We start from the raw sequence: 21,604 nt of genomic DNA on the forward strand, positions 1-21,604 counted from the left end.
GCTGAGGAGGGATCAGAATGTACTTGCGTGTTTTAGCTTTTTAGTTTCCTAGAAAGAAGTCTTTGGGAATCACCTGCATAATGAGATACCAGGCAGGCCCTACTCCTGGCCCCCATTTGTACCCCCTCTCCCTTCTCATGATGGGGTTCTGAGGAGGGGTCTCAGGCATAATGCATTTTCTCCTCCTTCCCCTGTCTGCTCCCAGGAGGGGATTTAAAAGGACAAAAGAATTTGGCCTTCTGGGAATATGAGCTCTTGGCCCCAGTCCCTGGACCCTCCAACAGAGCACCTTCTCTCATCCGGCTTGTGATCCTCCCTTGATGATGGGGGCTCTGGTGACCAGGCAGTGATTGGATGGGCCCACAGGGGTGAGGAGGAGGTCACTCCTCCAAGGCTCAGGGAGAATAGAGGTAGTGTGGGATTGCAAGCTGGGAAAGTAGGCAGCTGAGAGCAAAGGGAGAGAACGGCAACCCAGAGAGAACGGGTAGGGAGAGAAAAATGGAGACTAAAACAGAGGAAAAAGAGTGAGGGCAAGACAGCCAGAAGGAGAGCATACTTAAGCGAGAGAATGGAAAATTAGAAACAAAAGTTAGAAAAAAGGAGAGAGGGAGGAAGACAGAGATATCTATCTATATCTATATTTATATTTACCTAGGGAGAGAGATTCAGAGAGGTATAAATAGAGGGAGAACAATCAAGATACCAGGCATAGAGGGGAACAGAAACTTAGAAAGACTGATCCAAAATCAGAGACTTAGGACACGGGACTGGACTGTCTTTGGTCTCTTTTGTGAGCCATGGACACAGAAGGGAGCAGTGAGCAGGGTAAGCAAACGAAGGAGCAAGTTTGCAGCAGCCTGTGGCCTGAGGGCTACCCAGCCGCTGAGACTGTGACCTCCTCAGTGGGTGAGTGAATCTTTGGGTGGTGTTCCTGAGGAAGCAGCCGGTGTGTGGGCACCATGGGGGCAACTGTTTGCCATGAGGAAGATGAAGAGGAGAAATAGAAAACCAGAATCCTAGAATGTTAAAAATAAGGGAACCTTAGAAGGCATGGGGTGGTACAACTTGTCTGCTTTACAGAGTTGGTGTCACTGAGGCCCTGCCCTGAGGAGGGGGCAGAGTCAGAGCTGAAATCTGTCTCCTCACTCCTGACCTCAGAGTTCACTGACTGCATAGCCTTCTCTGAGGAAGAGAGCTGGAGGGACCAGAGCTTTGGATCTGAGTAGAGTAAGGGGCCGAGGTGGACACTGAGCACCAGGTGGGGACACCTCCTGGGTCCCCATGGGGATGGGATCTTCACTCCAGACGTGTTTTTTTCTGTGTGTGCCTTCCAGGTGTTTCCTTTTGCTCCTGTTCTCTCTTCCCTGACTGGCTCTCAGACTAATTAGTGTGGGGGCTTAGTAAGCCTGGAGGGAGAAGAGGCAAGCCTTTCCCACGAGCTCAGGTTCCTGCAGCCTGGTGGCCGGGCCAGGACTGGGATAGGGGAGAAGATGAAATGCATGCATGGGGAGGGTGCATCTGAGCAGAAGAGGGAGGGATGTTCCATCTTCCCAAGTGAAGGGTATAGGATGGGAACAATATAAAGTTTTAAGTTGCATATGAGCCATGAGAGCAGGGAGCAAGTAATAGGGGTCTTAGAGACCTGGGCAATTTGTTACCGTGTCAGAGTGAACATAAGGTACATAGGGTAAGATCAGGAAGGTGGTATGTATGCTTAGAGAGGTGGAAGGCTGTTGAGGAGCATGCCTTACATGGGGACCCATCTGGGGGAATGTAATAGGTAGTGGGCATATGGGTGCAGAAGTGAGACAGAAAGAGCGTGAATGTCCAGGACAAATGAATCTGAGGTGTGGACCTCATCTGGAGATGGCAGCCTGAGTTAGGGGACTGAGAAGCAAAGTGGAGCCAAGGCTGAGCTAGATTCAGCTGGTTCTGAAAGCTGAAGAATTTCTGGCTGGGGCAGAGTGTATGAGCAACACATTGGCCCGAGTAGACTCTGGGGATTCCAGCATATGTGGTCTGGGATGGATGGATGGGTCTCTGAGGCAGCAACCTCTCCCTCCCCTCTTCTCCTCAGATATGAACACTCAGCCCTATCGGAACCTCTCTGGTGTAAGAGTGGGGAGACCAAAGCTTTCCCTGCAAGGAGTACAGAGGGGTCGGCCACACTCCCGGCGCCGTCACCGCACCACCTTCAGTCCAGCGCAGTTGGAACAGCTGGAGTCAGCTTTTGGGAGGAACCAGTACCCTGACATTTGGGCACGAGAAAGTCTCGCTCAGGACACAGGCCTCAGTGAGGCCAGAATCCAGGTGATGGCCCAGAATTCCGTGCCTCCACCCCCCAGGAAGAAATGCAGATTCAGTGCCTGGGAACTACTGGGGCATAAATTCTCAGGGCATTATAACCCTAACCCAAACCTTCACCAGAACAGAGTCTTATCCAACAGTCAAGGTAACCTCATCTGTACCAGGAATGTCACTTGAGTTTAACCCTGACACTAACCTAATGTAACTTAAATTCCAACATCAACCCCCAGTATCGACCCCCAACCTTAATAGTGATCTGAACCACAGAATTTCAGTCCTAACTATTTCTACACATATGTAACCTTGTCTCTAACCATGGCCTTGAAACTTGATCAGCCTGATACACCCTTATTTCTAACCATATCTTGTGTGTGTGTGTGTGTGTGTGTTAGTTGCTCAGCTGTATCTGACTCTTTGCAATCCCATGGACTGTAGCCCATCCATGGAATTCTCCAGGTAAGAATACTGGAGTGGGTTGCCATTTCCTTCTCCAGGGGATCTTCTTGACCCAAAGATTGAACCCAGGTCTTCTGCAATGCAGGCAGATCCTTTACCATCTGAGCCACGAGGGAAACCATATCTTAGGAATCTTAATCTTAGAATAAACTATACTCTAAAGCCAATCTGGTCTATGACAATTAAACTCATCCATAGTCTTAAACTCTAATAACCCTAGAGGAAGTTTCCCATTCTCTGGGGAAGGGAAATGTCATTTTGTCATGTTTATCTCTTTCCTGTTGGAAGTTGACATTTATTACTCACCTAAAATTGAAGCAGGGCAAATTTAGACATGGACTGGAGGAATGGTGTGGTCTTACTTTGTCACTGGGCCTGGCTCAGTTATGCCTTTTGCAAGAGCTTTGCCTCCTCTGGGGATGTGGGGGAATTTTATGCCCTGTACCTTCAGTCTTCAAGGAGAGAGTATGCATGTGATAATGCCACCTATTTGAGAGAGAGGCTCTGATGCGGCTCTTCTTCCCCCTCTTCAGGTCTGGTTCCAGAACCGCAGAGCTAAGCAGAGGAAGCAAGAGCGGTCACTGCTCCAGCCACTGGCCCACCTGTCTCCTGCCACCTTCTCTGGTTTCTTGCCTGAGCCCCCTTCTTGTCCCTACTCGTACCCAACACCACCTCCCCCAATGACCTGCTTCCCTCACCCCTACAACCATGCTCTTCCATCTCAGCCCTCCACAGGTAGTTCCTTTGCTCGACCCTACCAGTCTGAAGACTGGTATCCCAACTTGCACCCAACCCCTGCTGGTCATCTGGCCTGCCCTCCACCCCCACCCATGCTTCCCCTCAGCCTTGAGCCACCAAAGTCCTGGAACTAAAGTAAACAAGTACTGATAAGGTAATTTCCCAGTCTGTGACCCTCACAAAACAGAGAAAACTGGGTGATTTCCTTTCCTTCTAAGGGTGAAGTAAAAATATGGTGAGGGGTAGCACAGAAATTGGGAATGTAGAAATGGGAGATTATGATGAAGTCTCACTGAGGTGACTGAGTAAATTTAAGGAGGTGAAACTACTGGAAGATGTAGGGAAAAAACCCCAGTGTAGGTGACTGGTGGAAGGGTGGAATTGAGGGAAGCAATGGTTGCTGCTGATGAATGGAAATGGTTGTAGGGTATAGAACTTTGTGGGTTTCATTCATTGAGATCACAGCTGAGAACCTTTATTCCTGTTGTTTCTAGCTGATTTCAGTCAGGCATTTGATGTGTAAGTCTACTTATATATCCCTTCCCCATCACCACCGCCCAAATCTGTCATTAACTTTTGTTCATTCTATTCTGAAAATCCTGGAGAAGGGAAGGGCAACCCACTTCATTATTCTTGCCTGGAGAAGCCCATTGATAGAGGAGCCTGGTGGGCTACAGTCCATGGGGTTGCAAAGAGTCAGACATGACTGAAGGGACTTAGCAAGCACACATTCTGAAAATAGCTCCTGAATTTATTCCTCTCCTTTCTATTCCAGCAGACACTTTGCTTTTACTGGCCCACATTTTCTAATTAATCCTCCTTCTTGGTTCCCTTAGGTCCAGTCTTTCCCACTTCCAACAGGCCGTGCACGTCTGATAACATAAGAATAGCTCTCCAATGTGTTATAAACAATAAATAAATAATAACTGATAAAACACATACTCAGCCTGTAAGAATCTTCAATGTTACTTTCAACCTAACTTTTAAGTCAACTGCATGTGGTTTTGTTATTGAGCAAAGGCTCCTGTGGCACAGAAAGCCAAACTCTGACGGTGAATGTTTACAGCACAGTAAGGTTTTATCGCAGGGCTCCAAGCAAGGGAATGGGAGGCAAGTCAGATCCACTCCCACTTGGTCTTTGGGTTGGGGGTGTTTTTAAAGGAGAAGAACAAATAAGTTGAGATTAATCATCATCTTGTGACATTTCTGTGACATCTCTTAATCATAGTTGTGGAAATAAGAATATCTCTAGTTTATGATTCTCTAGTCAGGTGGTCCATGCCTGGGGCTTCTGTGAGCTTATCCTACTCTGGAGAAACAAACCTGAGTTTGCGTGTTAATAGTAATACCTACAGCAGCAATTTTAGTTGTCTGATTCTGATTGATTAGTGTTCGTTTGACACAGGATTGAGGTCAGAATAAAAGTGAATACAGTTTTGAATAGAGAGATTAATCACAAACTCACAAAAAGGAACTCAGTTTTAGAGAGGCTCAGTTTCAGAGAAGGAACAGTTTGATTAAAGGAAAACTTTTCCATTCGCAAACCATGAGTCTTGTGGCTCATAAGAGGTCATTCCCGGTGAAGTACCTCAGTCTGAGCTCTCCCAACAGAAACATGGTGTGGTATAGTTTGTGATGTCATTTATATACCTTATTGCTTATAAGGTACTTATTTTACTCATAACTTATTTAAATGTAGGCCTACCTCACTTACTGGTAGGTCCATAGAAGAATTCTGAGTAAACAAGCCTCTAGGGATTTTGTTTACAGTTTTTTATATGTATTGATATTACATAAAAAATGTCAAAACCTCTGTGAGGGACAATTCCATTTCCATGTAATTATCCCCTTGGGCCAGACTGCCTTCCAGAAAGATAATACTGGTTTGCATGCCTCTCAAAATATCAGTATCAGTATCAAAAATGATTGACATTGATCATTTTGGAAAATGTATTCCCTGAGAGTGACGTTTCCTTGCTGGTTACTTTTTTCAGTTTTCATTAATCAATTGCTAGTGAAAGTTGAAGATAGTTTCATGTTTATTGACAATTTACTTTTTTTTCTCTTCTGCCTTGCTTCTCTGAGTTATTTGTATAATTGTGTATTGATCTAGTCATCTTTTATTAGTGTTTCAGGAACCACAGGTGAGGGATCGCCCCTTCTTTTTTCTGGATTCACCCATATTTTCCTCATTATCTGGATCAAAATATTATGCCTTGAATCATCTTAAATTTATTTTAGTTTGTGCAGTAAAATAGTCATCTAATTTCCCCTCAATCAGCTAACTGGTTTTTCCCAAAATAATTTATTTAACAGTTTAACACTGGTTTGCAAAAACATTTCCCCACATACTAAGTTCTCATATGGGACAGTTGTAGATGCCTAATTCTTTTCCACCAAGTAGCTTCTCTATTCTGGTATCAGTTACATAGAGTCTTAATTATCAAACATTGTAAGGATTATTGATATCTCTAAAATGTTAAATTTCCTTATTCAAATACAAGGTGACTCTGGTCATTTTTTCCCAGCCTTTTCTTATGTTCCTCAGGAAACTTCTGGATATTTTTTCATAAAACAAATCTTTTTATTTACTTATTTATTTTTAACTGAAGGATAATTGCTTTAAAATGTTGTGTTGGGCTCTGCCAGACATCAGCGTGAACCAGCCATAGGTATGCATATGTTCCTTCCCTCTTAAACCTCCCTCCCACCTCCTACCCCACCACACCCCTCTAGTTTGTCACAGACTCAGATTGATCTCCCTGTGTTATACAGCAACTTCCCATCACCTATCTATTTTACGTATGGTAATTTATATATTTCAAAGCTAGTCTCTCAATTTGTCCCACTCTCTTTCCCTATCTGTGTCTGTAAGTCTGTTCTCTATGTCTGAGTCTCTATTCTTGCCCTGCAAATAGTTTCATCAGTACCATTTTTCTGGATTCCATATACGATAAAAAAATCTTAATAGGAGTTTTATAACTTACAAAAGTTAAGTATGCTGGTTGTAACAGTCAACTCAAAAGATTTATATATATATATATATATATTTGACATATATATGTGAATATATATTACCTTGAATATATATTTATATATATTAACTGGATTAATCACAAAACTTCATGTTAAGCAAACTCAACTCAACATGAGATAAACAACATTAGTAGTGTGTATCTGTCCAAAATTTAATTTACTCATAGAAAAATATATAGGTATGCACACACTAATTTTTTCCTTTTTAAAAATAAAAATGAGATCCTACCATAAGTGGATATAGACATAAAAACATCTTTCAAGTGGATCACATAGATTTTACTGTTTTCATTCCATTAACTGGCAGTTTTATGAGCCACTTAACCATTCACCTGTCATTTGAGACTCACAGTTGATTTGATACTTTGTTTTGTTTTACCACCACAAATGTCACTGCAGTTGTCTTATTAAAAGATAATTCTCAGAAAAAGGTAAAATCATGACTTTCATAGATATGAAAATTGTATTTAACTCATTGTTAATAAGGCAAAGAATGATAAAGATGTGCATCCCCACCCCCATGGAAACATGGATACAATTAAGTATTTGTCCAGCCTGACTGTTGCTGGCTTTTCATGACTTTAAAATAAATTGTGATCAAATAATAGTAAAAAAAAAAAAAAAGAATGATAAAGATGTCAAAGCCAATTCATAGGACAAAGAACAAACATATTTATAGATAAGAAATAGTGAAATCAATGTGTAAATGGAGGCAAAATTGTCTCCTGGTTGAGGAGGGAAGTCAACTGACCCTCTAGGGAATGGGATTTATGCATATGTCTATAAGACAACATTCAAAAAACTAAGATCATAGCACCTGGTCCCATTACTTCACGGAAAATAAATGGGGAAACAATGGAAACAGTGACAGACTTTATTTTCTTGGACTCCAAAATCACCGCAGATTGTGACTGCAGCCATGAAATTAAAAGATGCTTGCTCCTTGGAAGAAGAGCATACCAAAAGCAAAGACCTTACTTTACTGACAAAGGTCCATCTGGTCAAAGCTATGGTTTTTTCCAGTGGTCACGTATGGATGTGAGAGTTGGACTATAAAGAAAGCTGAGCGCCGAAGAATTGATGCTTTTGAACTGTGATGTTGGAGAAGACTCTTGAGAGTCCCTTGGAGATCCAACCAGTCCATCCTAAAGGAAATCAGTCCTGAATATTCATTGGAAGGACTGATGCTGAAGCTGAAAGTCCAATACTTTGGCCACCTGATGCAAAGAACTGACTCATTTGAAAAGACCCTGATGCTGGGAAAGATTGAAGGTGGGAGGTTAAGGGGCTGACAGAGGATGAGATAGTTGGATGGCATCACTGACTTGATGGACATGAGTTTGAGCAAGCTCCGGGAATTGATGGTGGACAGAGAAGCCTGGTGTGCTGCAGTCCATGGGGTCACAGGGTCAGACACGACTGAGCAACTGAACTGAACTGAAGGTTTTAAAATCTATTCTTGGTTCTATACTCCAGAGTTGGTTCTCTCGGTAGCTTTCCAGGATCATACAAGCATTGGCATGTACCTGGGGTCCCCCTTCACCTTTCGCCTCCTGCTGGTTGTGAAATGAAATATTTTTGTGAAATGAAATATTTTCTGCTATACCAATAAACAAGCCATGCCACAGCCATCAGGGATTCCAGACTTCCAAATGTAAACTTCTGAGCCCAGGTGAAACAATACCAGCTATCTGACAGCCATCAGCCAGGGCTGAGGACCTGGGGTAGGTGTGAGAAAGCACAGGAGGCAGCCAACTGCCACATCCACTACCCCTTATGGTAAATGAGGAATTAAGGATGGGAACAGTCAAAAAGCAGGCTTTGGTTCCAGATAGCTGAGATACATATGAAAGAAATGATTTCAGTAAGCCTGGACACTTTCATCTTCCCATACATTGTTTAGTCGTTTAGTTGTGTCCAGCTCTTTGCGACTGCAGCACGCCAGGCTTCTCTGTCCTTGACCATCTCCCAGAGCTTACTCAAACTCACATCCATTGAATTGGTGATGCCATCCAAACATCTCGTCCTCTGTCGTCCCCTTATCCACCCGCCCTCAATCTTTCCCAGCATCAGGGTCTTTCCTAATAAGTCGGCACTTTGCATCATGTAGCCAAAGTATTGGAGCTTCAGCTTCAGCATCAGAGTGCTAAATTCCTTAACACGAGAGATTTGGTTTTGTTAATGAGTCCAAGTTTGCTCTGCTTGCCCCAGGATATACCAATAAATCCAAGGGACAAGATGTTGAGATAAAGAAGGCACTTTATTCTGGGAACTGGTTGACTGAGAAGATGGCAGGCTAGTGGCTCAAAATTAAGCTCAAAAAACCCATCTTGTTGGGGCCTGGATGCCAGGTTCTTTTATGGATCGGAGATACAGGAGGTGAGAAAACAAAATAAAGACCATTCAGTTCTTGCAAGTATCTTCTACAGCTGCAAGCCTCAGAAGGGGGATATGTTAGTTTCACTTCCTTCATTGGTGGGCTGAGTTGAACAGGCATGCTCAGTTGCGTCTGACTCTTTGAGACCCCATGGACTGCAGCCTGCCAGACTCCTCTGTCCATGGGATTTTCCAGGCAAGAATACTGGAGTGGGTTGCCATTTCCTTCTCCAGGGGATCTTCCCAACCCAGGGACTGAACCCATATCTCCTGTGTCTCCTGCATTGGCAGGTGGATTTTTCTTTTTTCTCATTAAACTTTTTTTTTAATGGGTCTCAAATTCTGTGACATATTTTTGGTCAAGTTGTTTTCTTTAGAAAGTACTGATTTTAAAAACCAATAACTTAACTTAAATTGCCACACACAAAACATACGGTCCACAAAACATTCTCCTTTCCTTCTGAAGGAAGATGCATTGTTGTAATTAACCAGTCTTTTACTATTAAACTTAAATGGCCAATTGAGACAAACAGTTATGAGACTGTTCTTTCACCATTGATTAAGACTGGGGTGGCAGGTATTGGGGATAATACTCATTTAACCTTCTGAGCTTTCTGGACAGACTTGGTGACTTTGCCAGCTCCACCTACCTTCTTGTCCACTGCTTTGATGACACCCACAGCAACCATCTCTCATGTCAAGCACAGCAAAACAGCCCTTGAGAGGATAGTTAGAGAAGGTCTTGACACACATGGGCTTTCCAGGAACCATATCAACAATGGCAGCAATACCAGATTTCAAGAATTTAGGGCCATCTTCCAGCTTTTTCCCAGAGTGACGATCAATCTTCTCCTTCAGCTCAGCAAACTTGCAAGCAATCTGAGCTGGGTGACAATCCAGCACAGGTGCATATCCAGCACTGATTTGGCCTGGATGGTTCAAAACAATCACCTGAGCTGTGAAGCCAGCTGCTTCCATTGGTGGGTCCTTTTTACTATCACCAGCCACATTGTCACGACGAACATCTTTGACAGACTCGTTCTTGACATTGAAGCCCACATTGTCCCCAGGAAGGGCTTCACTCAGTGCTTCATGGTGCATTTCTACAGACTTCACTTCAGTTGTTACACTGACTGGAGCATAGGTGACCACCATGCCAGGTTTGAGAACACCAGTCTCCATTCGACCCACAGGGACAGTACCAATACCACCAATTTTATAGACATCCTGGAGGGGCAAACGCAAGGGTTTGTCAGTTGGGTGAGTTGGTGGCAGGATGCAATCCAGAGCTTCAAGCAGGGTGCTTCCACTGGCATTGCTGTCCTTACAGGTAAATTTCCATCCCTTGAACCACGGCATGTTAGCACTTGGCTGCAGCATGTTATCACCATTCCAGCCAGAAATTGGCACAAATGTTATTGTGTCAGAGTTGTAGCCAATTTTCTTAATGTAGGTGCTGACTTCCTTAACAATTTCTTTGTATCTCTTCTGGCTCCGTGGAATCCATTTTATTAACTCCAACAATTAGTTGTTTCACACCCAGGGTGTAAGCCAGAAGGGCATGCTCACGGGTCTGCTCATTCTTGGAGATGCTGGCTTCAAATTCACCAACACCAGCAGCAACAATCAGGACAGCACAGTCAGCCTGGGATGTGCCTGTAATCATGTTTTTGATGAAGTCTCTGTGTCCCGGGGCATCAAAGATGGTAACATGGTACTTGCCAGTCTCAAATTTCCACAGGGAGTATCAGTGGTGATACCACTCTCATGTTCAGCTTACAGTTTCTCCAAGACCCAGGCATACTTGAAGAACCCTTTCCCAACTCAGCAGCCTCCTTCTCGAATGTTTCAATTGTTCTCTTGTCGATCCAGCCACATTTGTAGATCAGATGGCCAGTCGTGGTAGACTTCCCTGAATCTACTTGTCCAATGACAATCATATTGATGTGGGTCTTTTCCTTTCCCATTTTCTCTTAGGTTTAATGGTGGTTTTTACAACACCTGTGTCCTGGTGGCAAACCCGTTGCGAAAAAGCTGGTAGGTGGATTCTTTACCACAGAGTCACCTCAGAGGCCCCAGGTAGGCAGGGTCAGGCTATCTCCCTGAGGCAGGCCATTTTGTATGCCTATAATAACAAAAGCAACAAGATAAGGGATAAAATCACAGAAGCAAATCCAGGATGAATTCAAAACCCTTCCTGGTTATAGTTTTTCTTAATTAATCTTTTAATATTCAGATTACCTGCCCCTTGTTGCAAACTTCTATATAACCTGGCTCCTTTCCTCCCACCATACCCACCCTCCCCTCCGCAACCGCCCCCAACAGAGAAACAGTTCTCTCCAGGTCACCTGAGTTGCTGTGTCTTGGGCTTGAAGTCCTCAGGATTCCCACTGAATAAACCTCTCAACTTTTCGGCCCCTTATATTTTTTCAGTGGACAGGGTGAGCTGGCAGACTGATGGTCAAGTTCTCTGCTCTTCATCCCTGCCTTCCCTAGGCCTCTCAGCCTCCCGCCCACTGCCCCACCCACTAACCCACTACAAGAGAGAGAAGAGGAGCCAGGGAAGGAAGGCAGAGGGTATTTCTGCACCACTGACCCCCTCCACCCTCAGCCTCTCTGAGTACAGAGACTGAACTGAGGGGCTGAGGCTGGCCAGGTTAACAAGGCATCTCAGTGTCCCTGCTGGTCTTAGAAAGCCCAGGAGGCAAGACAAGGCATACCTCAACTCTTCACATTCCTCTGTCCTTCCTTCCTGGGAAGACTGTAATCTTCCTGGCAGAAGATTGCAATCTTTGCCCCAGTTAGGGTTAAAAAAAAAAATAGAAAAGAAAAGGAACAAAAACTGTTTTTCAAGCAGCAACATCCCCTCCCTTATCCCCATCAACCAAAGGGGAAAAGAAGCCAGTTGAGGGTAAAGACATCATGAATTTGTCTTTTCATTGGGAAATCTAAATTCCTGGCTTTTCAGGAAGATTCATTCCTAGCAGGCTTCAAATACAAGTTCAGAAAGCCAAATGACATGAGCCTGAAATGGGCTTCCCAGCTGGCGCTAGTGGAAAAAAAAAAAAACCCGCCTGCCAATGCAGGAGACATAAGAGACTTGGGTTCTGTCCCTGGGTGGGGAAGATCCCCTGGAGGAGGGCATGGTAACCCACTCCAGTACTCTTGCCTGGAGAATCCCATGGACAGAGGAGCCTGGCAAGGTATAGTCAACAAGGTTGCAAAGAGCTGGACATGACTAAGGCCACTTGGCACACAGCATAGAGGTAGAGGGTAGGAGCTCTGGGGTAGCAAAGCAGAGCTCAGGGCTCCTGGTGATGAAGCCAATTAGGGTGCTCCAGTTCACTACTGAAGACTGCTGGACTGGACCATGGAGCTCATGGGATACTCTAAGAGGGCTGGGAAGCGCAGTCCCAGAGAGCCTTCTGGTCTGGACTGGGAACGTGTGGGCCGAGCATGGTGATGTAATAAAGCAACCAGGTCTAAGAAAGCAGAGGAGTTAAAGCGTTCAGCTTATGTGAGAAATTATCCAGATTGGCTGGACCCTGCAGGGGGCCTCCCTCCCAGACACCTGGGGACTTCAGTGTTGGGCCACTTCTAGCTCTATCAGCCTCAGCTCTCTGGGAGAGCTCAAGCAATGTGTTTCTAAGTGCTCCAGACACTTCTTGGTCCCAAGATCTAGCTTGGCTGTCTGCCCAATGCAAACGATACCAGATGCCTTCAGGTTGCAGGACCAGGTCTCCAAGTTCTGAGCTTGTAGACTTAAGGGTCTTGAGAAGTCCCTCCCTGCACATCTTCAGTTTTTCCTCCAAACCTAGGGGTTCTGGTTCCCAAGATTGGGAAGAGAACATGTGAAGACCCCATCCACTGCCTGCCTGGCATCTCTTGTTGTTTACTCTGGTGTTTCTTTTCTTGTTCAATTACTCAGTCATGTCTGACTCTTTGCCACCCCATGGATTGAAGCATGCCAGTGTTCCCTGTCCTTCACCATCTCCTGGAGTTTGTTCAAACCTATCTACTGAGTTACTAATGCCATCCAACCATCTCATCCTCTGTCATCCCCTTCTCCTTCTGCCTTCAGTCTTTCCCAGCATCAAGGTCTTTTCCAGTGAGTCAGCTCTCACCAGATGGGCAAAGTATTAGAGCTTCAGCTTCAGCATCAGTCCTTCCAATGCATATTCAGGATTGATTTCCTTTAGGATTGACGGGTTTGATCTCCTTGCAGTCCAAGGGACTCTCAAGAGTCTTCTCCAGCACCACAGTTTGAAGGCATCAATTCTTTGACACTCAGCCTATAAAAAAGGTCCAGCTCTCACATCTGTACACGACTACTGGAAAAACCATAGCTTTGACTAAATGGACCTTTGTCAGCAAAGTAATGTCTCTGCTTTTTAATACACTGTCTAGGTTTGTCATTGCTTTTCTTCCAAGGAGCAAGAGTCTTTCAATTTCATGGCTAAAATTGTTGCAGGGAGGAAGCCAGTTCTGACTCTGTTGCAAACTGTTCCTTTGACTTGCTTTTCATCGCTCTTGTTACTATAATCATACTCAGTGGCTTGTTTGGAGGACTCTACTTTTCTGCTTGACTGTAAAGTAAAATGCCTTTGTTCAGCTCATGGAGAGATAGTTTGTCCCTGCCCACCTGGAAACAGGAGAGATTAATATACCCCTTCCAAAGGCTGGCCATTCTCTTAGAGATGTTTTGGAAGACTGAAGACCCTTTCACTTTACTTCCCCACTGCCTCTTCCTCTCTCTTCTGCCTTTTGACTTTAGTTCCTCATTGCTGCTTTCTCTCTGGCATAAAAGAACCTGGCATCCAGACCCGATAAGATGGTTATTTTGAGGCACTAACCTGCCATCTTCTCAGTCTGCTAGCTTCCTGATTAAAGTCATTTTCCTTGCCTCAACACCTCGTCTCTTTGATTCACTGGCCTGTGTTGCTGTGAGTAGAGTGAGCCTGGAGTCAACAACATAGTCACCATCCACAGTGATTTTGGGGCCCAAGAAATAAAGTCTGTTACTGTTGCCATTCTTTCCCCATCTATTTGTCTTGAAATGATGGGACTGGATGCCATGATCTTCGTTTTCTGAATGTTGAGTTTCAAGCCAGCTTTTTCACTCTCCTCTTTCACCTTCATCAAGAGTCTCTTTAGTTCCTCTTTGCTTTCTGCCGTAAGAGTGGTGTCATCTGCATATCAGAGGTTATTGATATTTCTCCCAGCAGTCTTGATTCCAGCTTGTGCTGTCTCTACCTAGACACACTCTCCTGTATGAGAGACTTCTCCAGTTCACTCACATTCCTAGACTGCACATCTAGGTGCAGTCTCCACCATCCACCAGTGCAAACAGCGTACTCTTTCATTCAACGTCTCCGTCTTTTGGCTCCGCTGCACTTCAGAGGATAACATCTAGGAATAGCTCTTGCAGACTCAGGAAGCAAGATCAGTGCCATTCGGGTAGGGATTCATGGTACAGGGGACCTAGGTATGAGATCTAAGGGAGAAGGAGCCAGGGATCAAGATGACAAGCACCATGGACCCCAAGAGCTTCTCACCTAGTAGAGACAGGAGCAGTTGGATGAGGACCAAAGAGGGCCCTCAAAGCATTGGGTCCAGAGTAGGGGTCCCCATGCCAGGCTCTAAGACTGTACTGGGTGGATTTTCCACACAGGGGCTCCTCCTAGCCAAATCTTCCCACTATTTGTCAGGTTTATTTTCTTCCATCAAATCTCCTGTAATTAAAATGCTCACTCTTTTCTACACTAGAAACAAAAGCTGAACCCAAAGTCCAGGTAACAAGAGCAGCTCTAAGACTCTATCTCTTTTGAATTTTGTCAGTTAGCTTAAGGATTTTCCAAATTCCTTCTTCAGAAATTGTTGCTGGCCAAAATCTTGACCTTCTCTGCCTACTGAAGCCGAATGAAAAAATATGGAGACAAAGTTTGGAGGAAACAGAAAGGTGGTTTTAATTCTCAGCTGGCAGAGAGGGGAACACAGTAGGCTCTTGCCTCAAGAACTGTGGCTCCCTATCCCCGCCTTCATGAGGAGTCTAAGGGCTTATATAAGGCAAGAGCTTGCAGTAGGGAGTCTGTGATGGGGAATAAAGGTGATAGGATCTTGATTTCTTCCTCTTGCATTGTTTCAAAGACAGTCATAAACTGGCGTCAGTAACCGAGTAATTGAGTGTGGCCATTTGGTAGCTTTGAGGCCTTATTTCTGATATGTAACTACAAGGGGAAGGGTGTTGTAAACACCAGATAGGGGATGTATTTAGCTAGAGCACCCCACTCCAGTACTCTTGCCTGGAAAATCCCATGGGCTGAGGAGCCTGGTAGGCTGCAGTCCATGGGGTCGCTGGGAGTCGGACACGACTGAGCGACTTCACTTTCACTTTTCACTTTCATGCATTGGAGAAGGAAATGGCAACCCACTCCAGTGTTCTTGTCTGGAGAATCCCAGGGACGGGGGAGCCTGGTGGGCTGCCGTCTATGGGGTCACACAGAATCGGACATGACTGACGTGACTTAGCAGCAGCAAAGGGAAAAATGTGAATTGTAGCTCCTGCAGAGTTAAGGGGCAGAAAAGCAAGCTTAGTTACAGACTTTCAGAGTTAGGAGTAGGTAAGTAAAAAACTAGGAATGTTCAGGCATGCTTACCATTCTCTTTATCTTCTTTGTTCTCAGGAAAGGGAAAAACTCCCTCCTCTTTTTCCCTTTTCACTGCAACAAATTCCCCGCTGTCAGTGTACTCCCTCCATATCAATGGAGGAAGGGAACTGGGTGCTGTTCTTACCTGGCTGAGGACAAAACTTCAGTTTTTCTTTGTTTGACAATCACCAGCTATTCAGCCCAGTGGCCCATCTATCTCCTACTTCAAGTATTCCTTGAGAGACGTGAACCCCAAGAAATTTTAATTGAGGTTATGAAGGACAGATGGACAGTCTTCTGCTCGTAGACTCTACTTAGTTAGGGTCACAGAGCTTTCACCTTGTTTTATTAAGGGGCCCCAGGGTGACTTTTGTGGTTATTCGTGCAGGATCTGTTCAGAGGAATAGCTGTAATCTTTTGGGGGCATGGGTTTTCTTTCTGCATCATAATTATCTTGATGTAAATCTGTTGTCATCTGAGGAAGATAAAACTTAACAGATATTAAAAAAAAAAAAAACAGAGGTTATAAATCAGTGAAAGAGTTATTGTAACTAGGGGTCAAAGAGAGAATAAGAACCAAGTTATGTTTGGTGACAATTTTGATTGTGGTCCAGGCAGGGTCAGTGCTTGGGTCATCCTCTCCATAGGAATGGACTCAGAAGTAATTGAAGGAATTGCAACCTGAACACTAATAGACAAAATAGAAAAAGTTAAGCCTAAGATTTAAGCCTGAATCTTAATTTAGGTTTAACACTTGGAGGAGACTTGTAGCCAGGTAGCCAGTTATCTAGGTTTGTCTAAGTAGGTCTTAACCCTTCATGTGGCTATTGGTCATTATGCATTTTTTCTCCCAACATATGATCCAGAGTAATTTCATTGTCAAAATATATAACAGTTAAAAGAAAAGACCTTTAAAAAATAAGGTTGTAGTCACCTGCTGATGGCAGATTTTGTTTTTAGAATGTCTGATGGCATCTTAAGTTTGACACAGCTCAGAAAACTCAAGTTCTTAACAATACAAGGACTTGTCTGAAATCACACCACAGTGTCACCTACTTATTTTCATAGCTACTCTATTTTGACTTTAACTGTAATTTTTCCTTAATAGCCAAAGCAACTGTCCCTGTCAATAATGTTAGTGTTTCTCTAGGTATGAGAAGATGCAAGAATCAGGGCTCATAAAAATCTCCTGAAAGTGTCTAACTATCTGAAGTCCCCTTCAGGCAGTTTTTTCCAGAGCACAGAGTGCCTCATTCCTAATTTCCACCCCGAATTCCTTTCAGAGAGTGTTGAAGGTGAGCAGCTTCAGTGGCCATGATTTAAACTTCTTGATGAAGGTCAAAGAAGAGAGTGAAAAGGAGTACGTCAAGGCTGTATATTGTCACCCTGCTTATTTAACTTATATGTAGAGTACATCATGAGAAACGCTGGACTGGAAGAAACACAAGCTGGAATCAAGATTGCTGGGAGAAATATCAATTACCTCAGATATGCAGATGACACCACCCTTATGGCAGAAAGTGAAGAGGAACTCAAAAGCCTCTTGATGAGGGTGAAAGTGGAGAGTGAAAAAGTTGGCTTAAAGCTCAACATTCAGGAAACGAAGATCATGGCATCCGGTCCCGTCACTTCATGGGAAATAGATGGGGAAACACTGGAAACAGTGTCAGACTTTATTTTTTTGGGCTCCAAAATCACTGCAGATGGTGACTGCAGCCATGAAATTAAAAGACGCTTACTCTTTGGAAGGAAAGTTATGACCAACCTAGATAGCATATTCAAAAGCAGAGACCTTACTTTGCCAACAAAGGTCCGTCTAGTCAAGGCTATGGTTTTTCCAGTGATCATGTATGGATGTGAGTGTTGGACTGTGAAGAAGGCTGAGTGCCAAAGAATTGATGCTTTTGAACTGTGGTGTTGGAGAAGACTCTTGAGAGTCCCTTGGACTGCAAGGAAATCCAACCAGTCCATTCTGAAGGAGATCAGCCCTGAGATTTCTTTGGAAGGAATGATGCTAAAGCTGAAACTCCAGTACTTTGGCCACCTCACATGAAGAGTTGACTCATTGGAAAAGACTCTGATGCTGGGAGGGATTGGGGGCAGGAGGAGAAGGGGATGACAGAGGATGAGATGGCTGGATGGCATCACTGACTCAATGGACGTGAGTCTCAGTGAACTCTGGGAGTTGGTGATGGACAGGGAGCCCTGGCGTGCTGCAATTCATGGGGTCGCAAAGAGTCAGACACGACTGAGTGACTGAACTGAACCGAACTGAAATATATTGGCAAGTGCCAATTTCTAATTAGCAGAGCCCCTTCAAGGTCATGAATCTGACCTTGGTTTGGGGGCATTACATGACCATTTTGTCCCATGGTGCCAGGAATGGTCATTCCCAGATCTTGTGAAGATTTCATTGACAGGCCACTCAATGTGCTGTTACTAGCTGCTGCTGCTGCTAAGTCACTTCAGTCGTGTCCGACTCTGTGTGACCCCATAGACGGCAGCCCATGGGCTCCCCCATCCCTGGGATTCTCCAGGCAAGAACACTGGAGTGGGTTGCCATTTCCTTCTCCAATGCAGGAAAGTGAAAAGTGAAAGTGAAGTCGCTCAGGTGTGTCTGACTCTTAGCGACCCCATGGACTGCAGCCTACCAGGCTCCTCCGTCCATAGGATTTTCCAGGCAAGAGTACTGGAGTGGGGGTGCCATTGCTTTAGACTAGGCCATAAAAGAGTATTCAAAATTCTCTGGACTACTTGTCCTTACTGGTCTCTTGTGGTCCAGGAAGATATTCCCTTTTGTTGTTTATTCTCATATCTAGAGTCACACTGTTACAATCATTGATCTCATATGAATTGTATACTATCATTTTATCAGTGGCTCAGTCACACACTTGGTAACCTAAGGGGCAACACTTTATGAAACAGGCAATATATGAAACAGTGTAGCTAGCAGTAATAGTAAAGTCATAAGTAAGAACTTCAGAACTTCCATTAGGTGTAGCCCAGTATATCCCAGTATATACCTAAGTCATCTGACTCAGTTTGTTCTATACCAATCCTTATTTCTTAGGGAAACTATATATTGGTATTGTCCATAAGGCACCCACACTATTTTCTAGTGTTACTGACTGATTATCCTTAATATGATTTAATTGTGCCCAGTATAGAAGAGCCTTTAAATTTAAATTACTGTAGCCTAATGTTAGGAGAAGGAAATGGCAACCCACTCCATTGTTCTTGCCTGGAGAATCCCAGGGACGGGGAGCCTGGTGGGCTGCCATCTACGGGGTCCCACAGAGTCGTACACGACTGAAGCAACTTAGCAGCAGCAGCAGCAGCCTAATGTTAACTACATAAATCCATCCCATAACTGTGGGAGGTTTTATTCCTTGGTTGAAATTTTGTTTGTTGCTCTGATTGAGCTTGAGTAATAGTGGAAAAATTTTATTTATGGCCAAGGTCAGGGCAGGTATTATTGATTGATAACATGAGGGGACCTCATCTTGTTATATCAACAGTGGACTGAACATGAGTAAAAAAAAATTTTTTTTATTGTGAGGGTGTTAACCTCTCGATTAGGGGAGGCTTTATCCCATCAAATAAAAATGAGGTTTGTCAGGGGGACGGGAAAAGCCAAGTGGCTGTCTTGGATCTCCCATAGCCTTGACTGTTTGATTTAAATGTTATTCACTTAGCCAAGGTAACAATGGAAGATTTCACAGGCAAAGTTCAACATCTGAAGAAAACTTGTACTGTGGACAAAATTCTTTCTTCAGGTTCCACTTTTCACAAGCCTTTTTAAACTTTCTGTATCTTTTTCCATTCAAAAACAGTCACCTGTAAGCCAGACCTACTTCCTCTGTTTTTTTGGGGGATGTTTAAATTTCAGCCAAGGTGGGCTGTGTATCTCAAGGACATCATAAGAGTTAATGTTAAGTTTTTTTTTTTCTAGGGATGTTTTTAACAAGCCAGCTGTTTTTAATTGCACATGCAAAAAGAACTGGCTTGTAATCGCAAAAGAAATTTTGTCTTAGCCAATTTTCTCTGGGGTCTAAAGGATATTGTGGCCACACTTTTCTCTTTCTGTGGTCTTAATTTTGATATTACTTTTTAGAAGTAGAGATATCTCATATACAATGTGTACATAGACATAAACAGATGGACTAGAGATCTCATATTGCTCATTGCTCTTTGGGTAATATGGATATTTAAATAGTATTCATTCTTTCAGCTATGAGCAGGGTATATCTTTCCATTAATTTGTGTCTGCTTCAATTTCTTTCAACAATATCTTATACTTTTATTGTAGAGATCTTATGCCTCCCCAGTTAAATATATTCCTAGGTATTTAATTTTTTTGATGTAATTTTAAAAAGGATTATTTCTTAATTTCTATTTTGATAGTTTGTAGTTAATGTATAGAAATGCAACAGGTTTGCAACCTATTTTCTGTTCTGCACATTGTTGACTTCATTAATGTTTAACAATTTTTAAATGGTATCTAGCATTTTCTAAACATAAAATTATGTCATCTATACCTGGTTAAAATTTTACTTCTTCCTTCCAATTTAAAGACATTTTATCTTTTCCTTGCACTATTTCTCTGACTAGAACTTCTAATACGTTTTTGAATAAAAGCAGCAAGAGAAAAGACAATATATGGAAGGAAAATTTGTAAACCTTAAATATAAGAGATTAATAAAAAGTGTGTTGCTGTTATTCAGTTGCACAGTCGTGTGCAACTCTTTGCAGATCCCGTGGGCTGCAGCACACCAGGCTTCCCTGTCCTTCACCATCTCCCAGAGTTTGCTCAAACTCATGCCCACTGAGTCGGTAATGCCAAACAACCATCTTGTTCTCTGTTGTCCCCTTCTCCTCCTGCCTTCAATCTTTTCTAGCATCAGGGTCTCTTCCAATGAGTCAGTTCTTCACATCAGGTGGCCAAAGTATTGGCACTTCAGCTTTAGCATCAGTCCTTCCAATGAATATTTAGGGTTGATTTCCTTTAGGAAACTGGTTTGATCTCCTTGGAACCCAAGGGACTCTCAAAAGTCTTCTCCAACACCACAGTTTGAAAGCATCAATTTTTTGGTGCTCAGCTTTCTTTATGGTCCAGCTCTCACATCTGTACATGATTACTGGAAAAGCCATAGCTTTGACTATACAGACCTTTGTCAACAAAGTCAAGTCTCTGCTTACCAGGTGAGTCTGAGAGCCCATAGATGCTATAGGACTGGGTCAGAGAAAATGAAATCCAAGAATGTTTACTTGAGGCCATTTGAGATCCATTCCTGCCTAACCTGGTGCATGAAAATTACTGTGGCTTTTTGTTTGATTGCCTCATTAAATAACTAATATATTTATTTATTATGCCCAAAGAGAATGGAATATTTTACTCTGCAATGCAGGGTCAATGTTGAAAGTTAAATGGAAGTTGGATTAGAAGAGTGAATGGAAGGGGTGCAGTGATTTCAGTAAAAGTAGAATATAAGTTCAAGGACATTTGCAATTAACTGGAATAGAGAAATATCCTTTTAACTGAGGAGAGATACACAGTGAAGTGATGAGATTTCTTTTTAGCTTTAAGACGGAGCATATTTGACTGTTTGCATATTAATGAGGAAAACCCAGTCCAAGGAATGCTTGAAAATGTATTCTTGCAACAACAGTTCTTGAGACACACATCTCAAGACACACATCTCATTGTGTGTGTTCACATGAAAGGAAATGATATAATATGTTTAGTTTCCATTTATTTTGTTATCCATGAAGCTGAGTGTATTTATGGGTTTGTTAGATACATATTTTCTCTACTGTAAATTGTCTCTAGGAGTCCTTTCCTTTTCTATAGTGAGGTCATAGTGTTTTTATCCCCATTTTCCCATTTGTTAAAAAGATAAAGAGTTTTTTGTTGTTATTGTTTTAACCAACTGGGTGTTTTATATTTGGTTAATTTGTGTACACATAGGTTTCTTGTTGAGGAGAGGATACTAATTTTCTAGAGATATTGGGAGATATCCCTGTCACAAGTCAGTATTTTGGAA

At 43.2% G+C, this 21,604-nt stretch overlaps 1 protein-coding gene and 1 pseudogene across 2 annotated transcripts; one reads left to right on the plus strand and one right to left on the minus strand.

Annotated features, from left to right (window-relative positions):
* The first annotated feature begins 398 nt into the window (after window positions 1-398).
* On the plus strand, window positions 399-4,435 carry PROP1 (PROP paired-like homeobox 1). Of its 2 annotated transcripts, NM_174678.3 has the most exon segments (4): window positions 411-906; window positions 2,078-2,310; window positions 3,297-3,655; window positions 4,338-4,435. In NM_174678.3, coding segments are annotated over 3 exon segments (681 nt in total). In that variant the 5' UTR covers window positions 411-797; the 3' UTR covers window positions 3,636-3,655; window positions 4,338-4,435.
* Window positions 4,436-8,995: 4,560 nt separating this feature from the next.
* On the minus strand, window positions 8,996-10,948 carry LOC788672 (elongation factor 1-alpha 1-like; annotated as a pseudogene).
* Between the last annotated feature and the right edge of the window lie 10,656 nt (window positions 10,949-21,604).

Source organism: Bos taurus, chromosome 7, assembly GCF_002263795.3.
Source record: "Bos taurus isolate L1 Dominette 01449 registration number 42190680 breed Hereford chromosome 7, ARS-UCD2.0, whole genome shotgun sequence".
In the NCBI taxonomy this organism is placed as follows: domain Eukaryota; kingdom Metazoa; phylum Chordata; class Mammalia; order Artiodactyla; family Bovidae; genus Bos; species Bos taurus.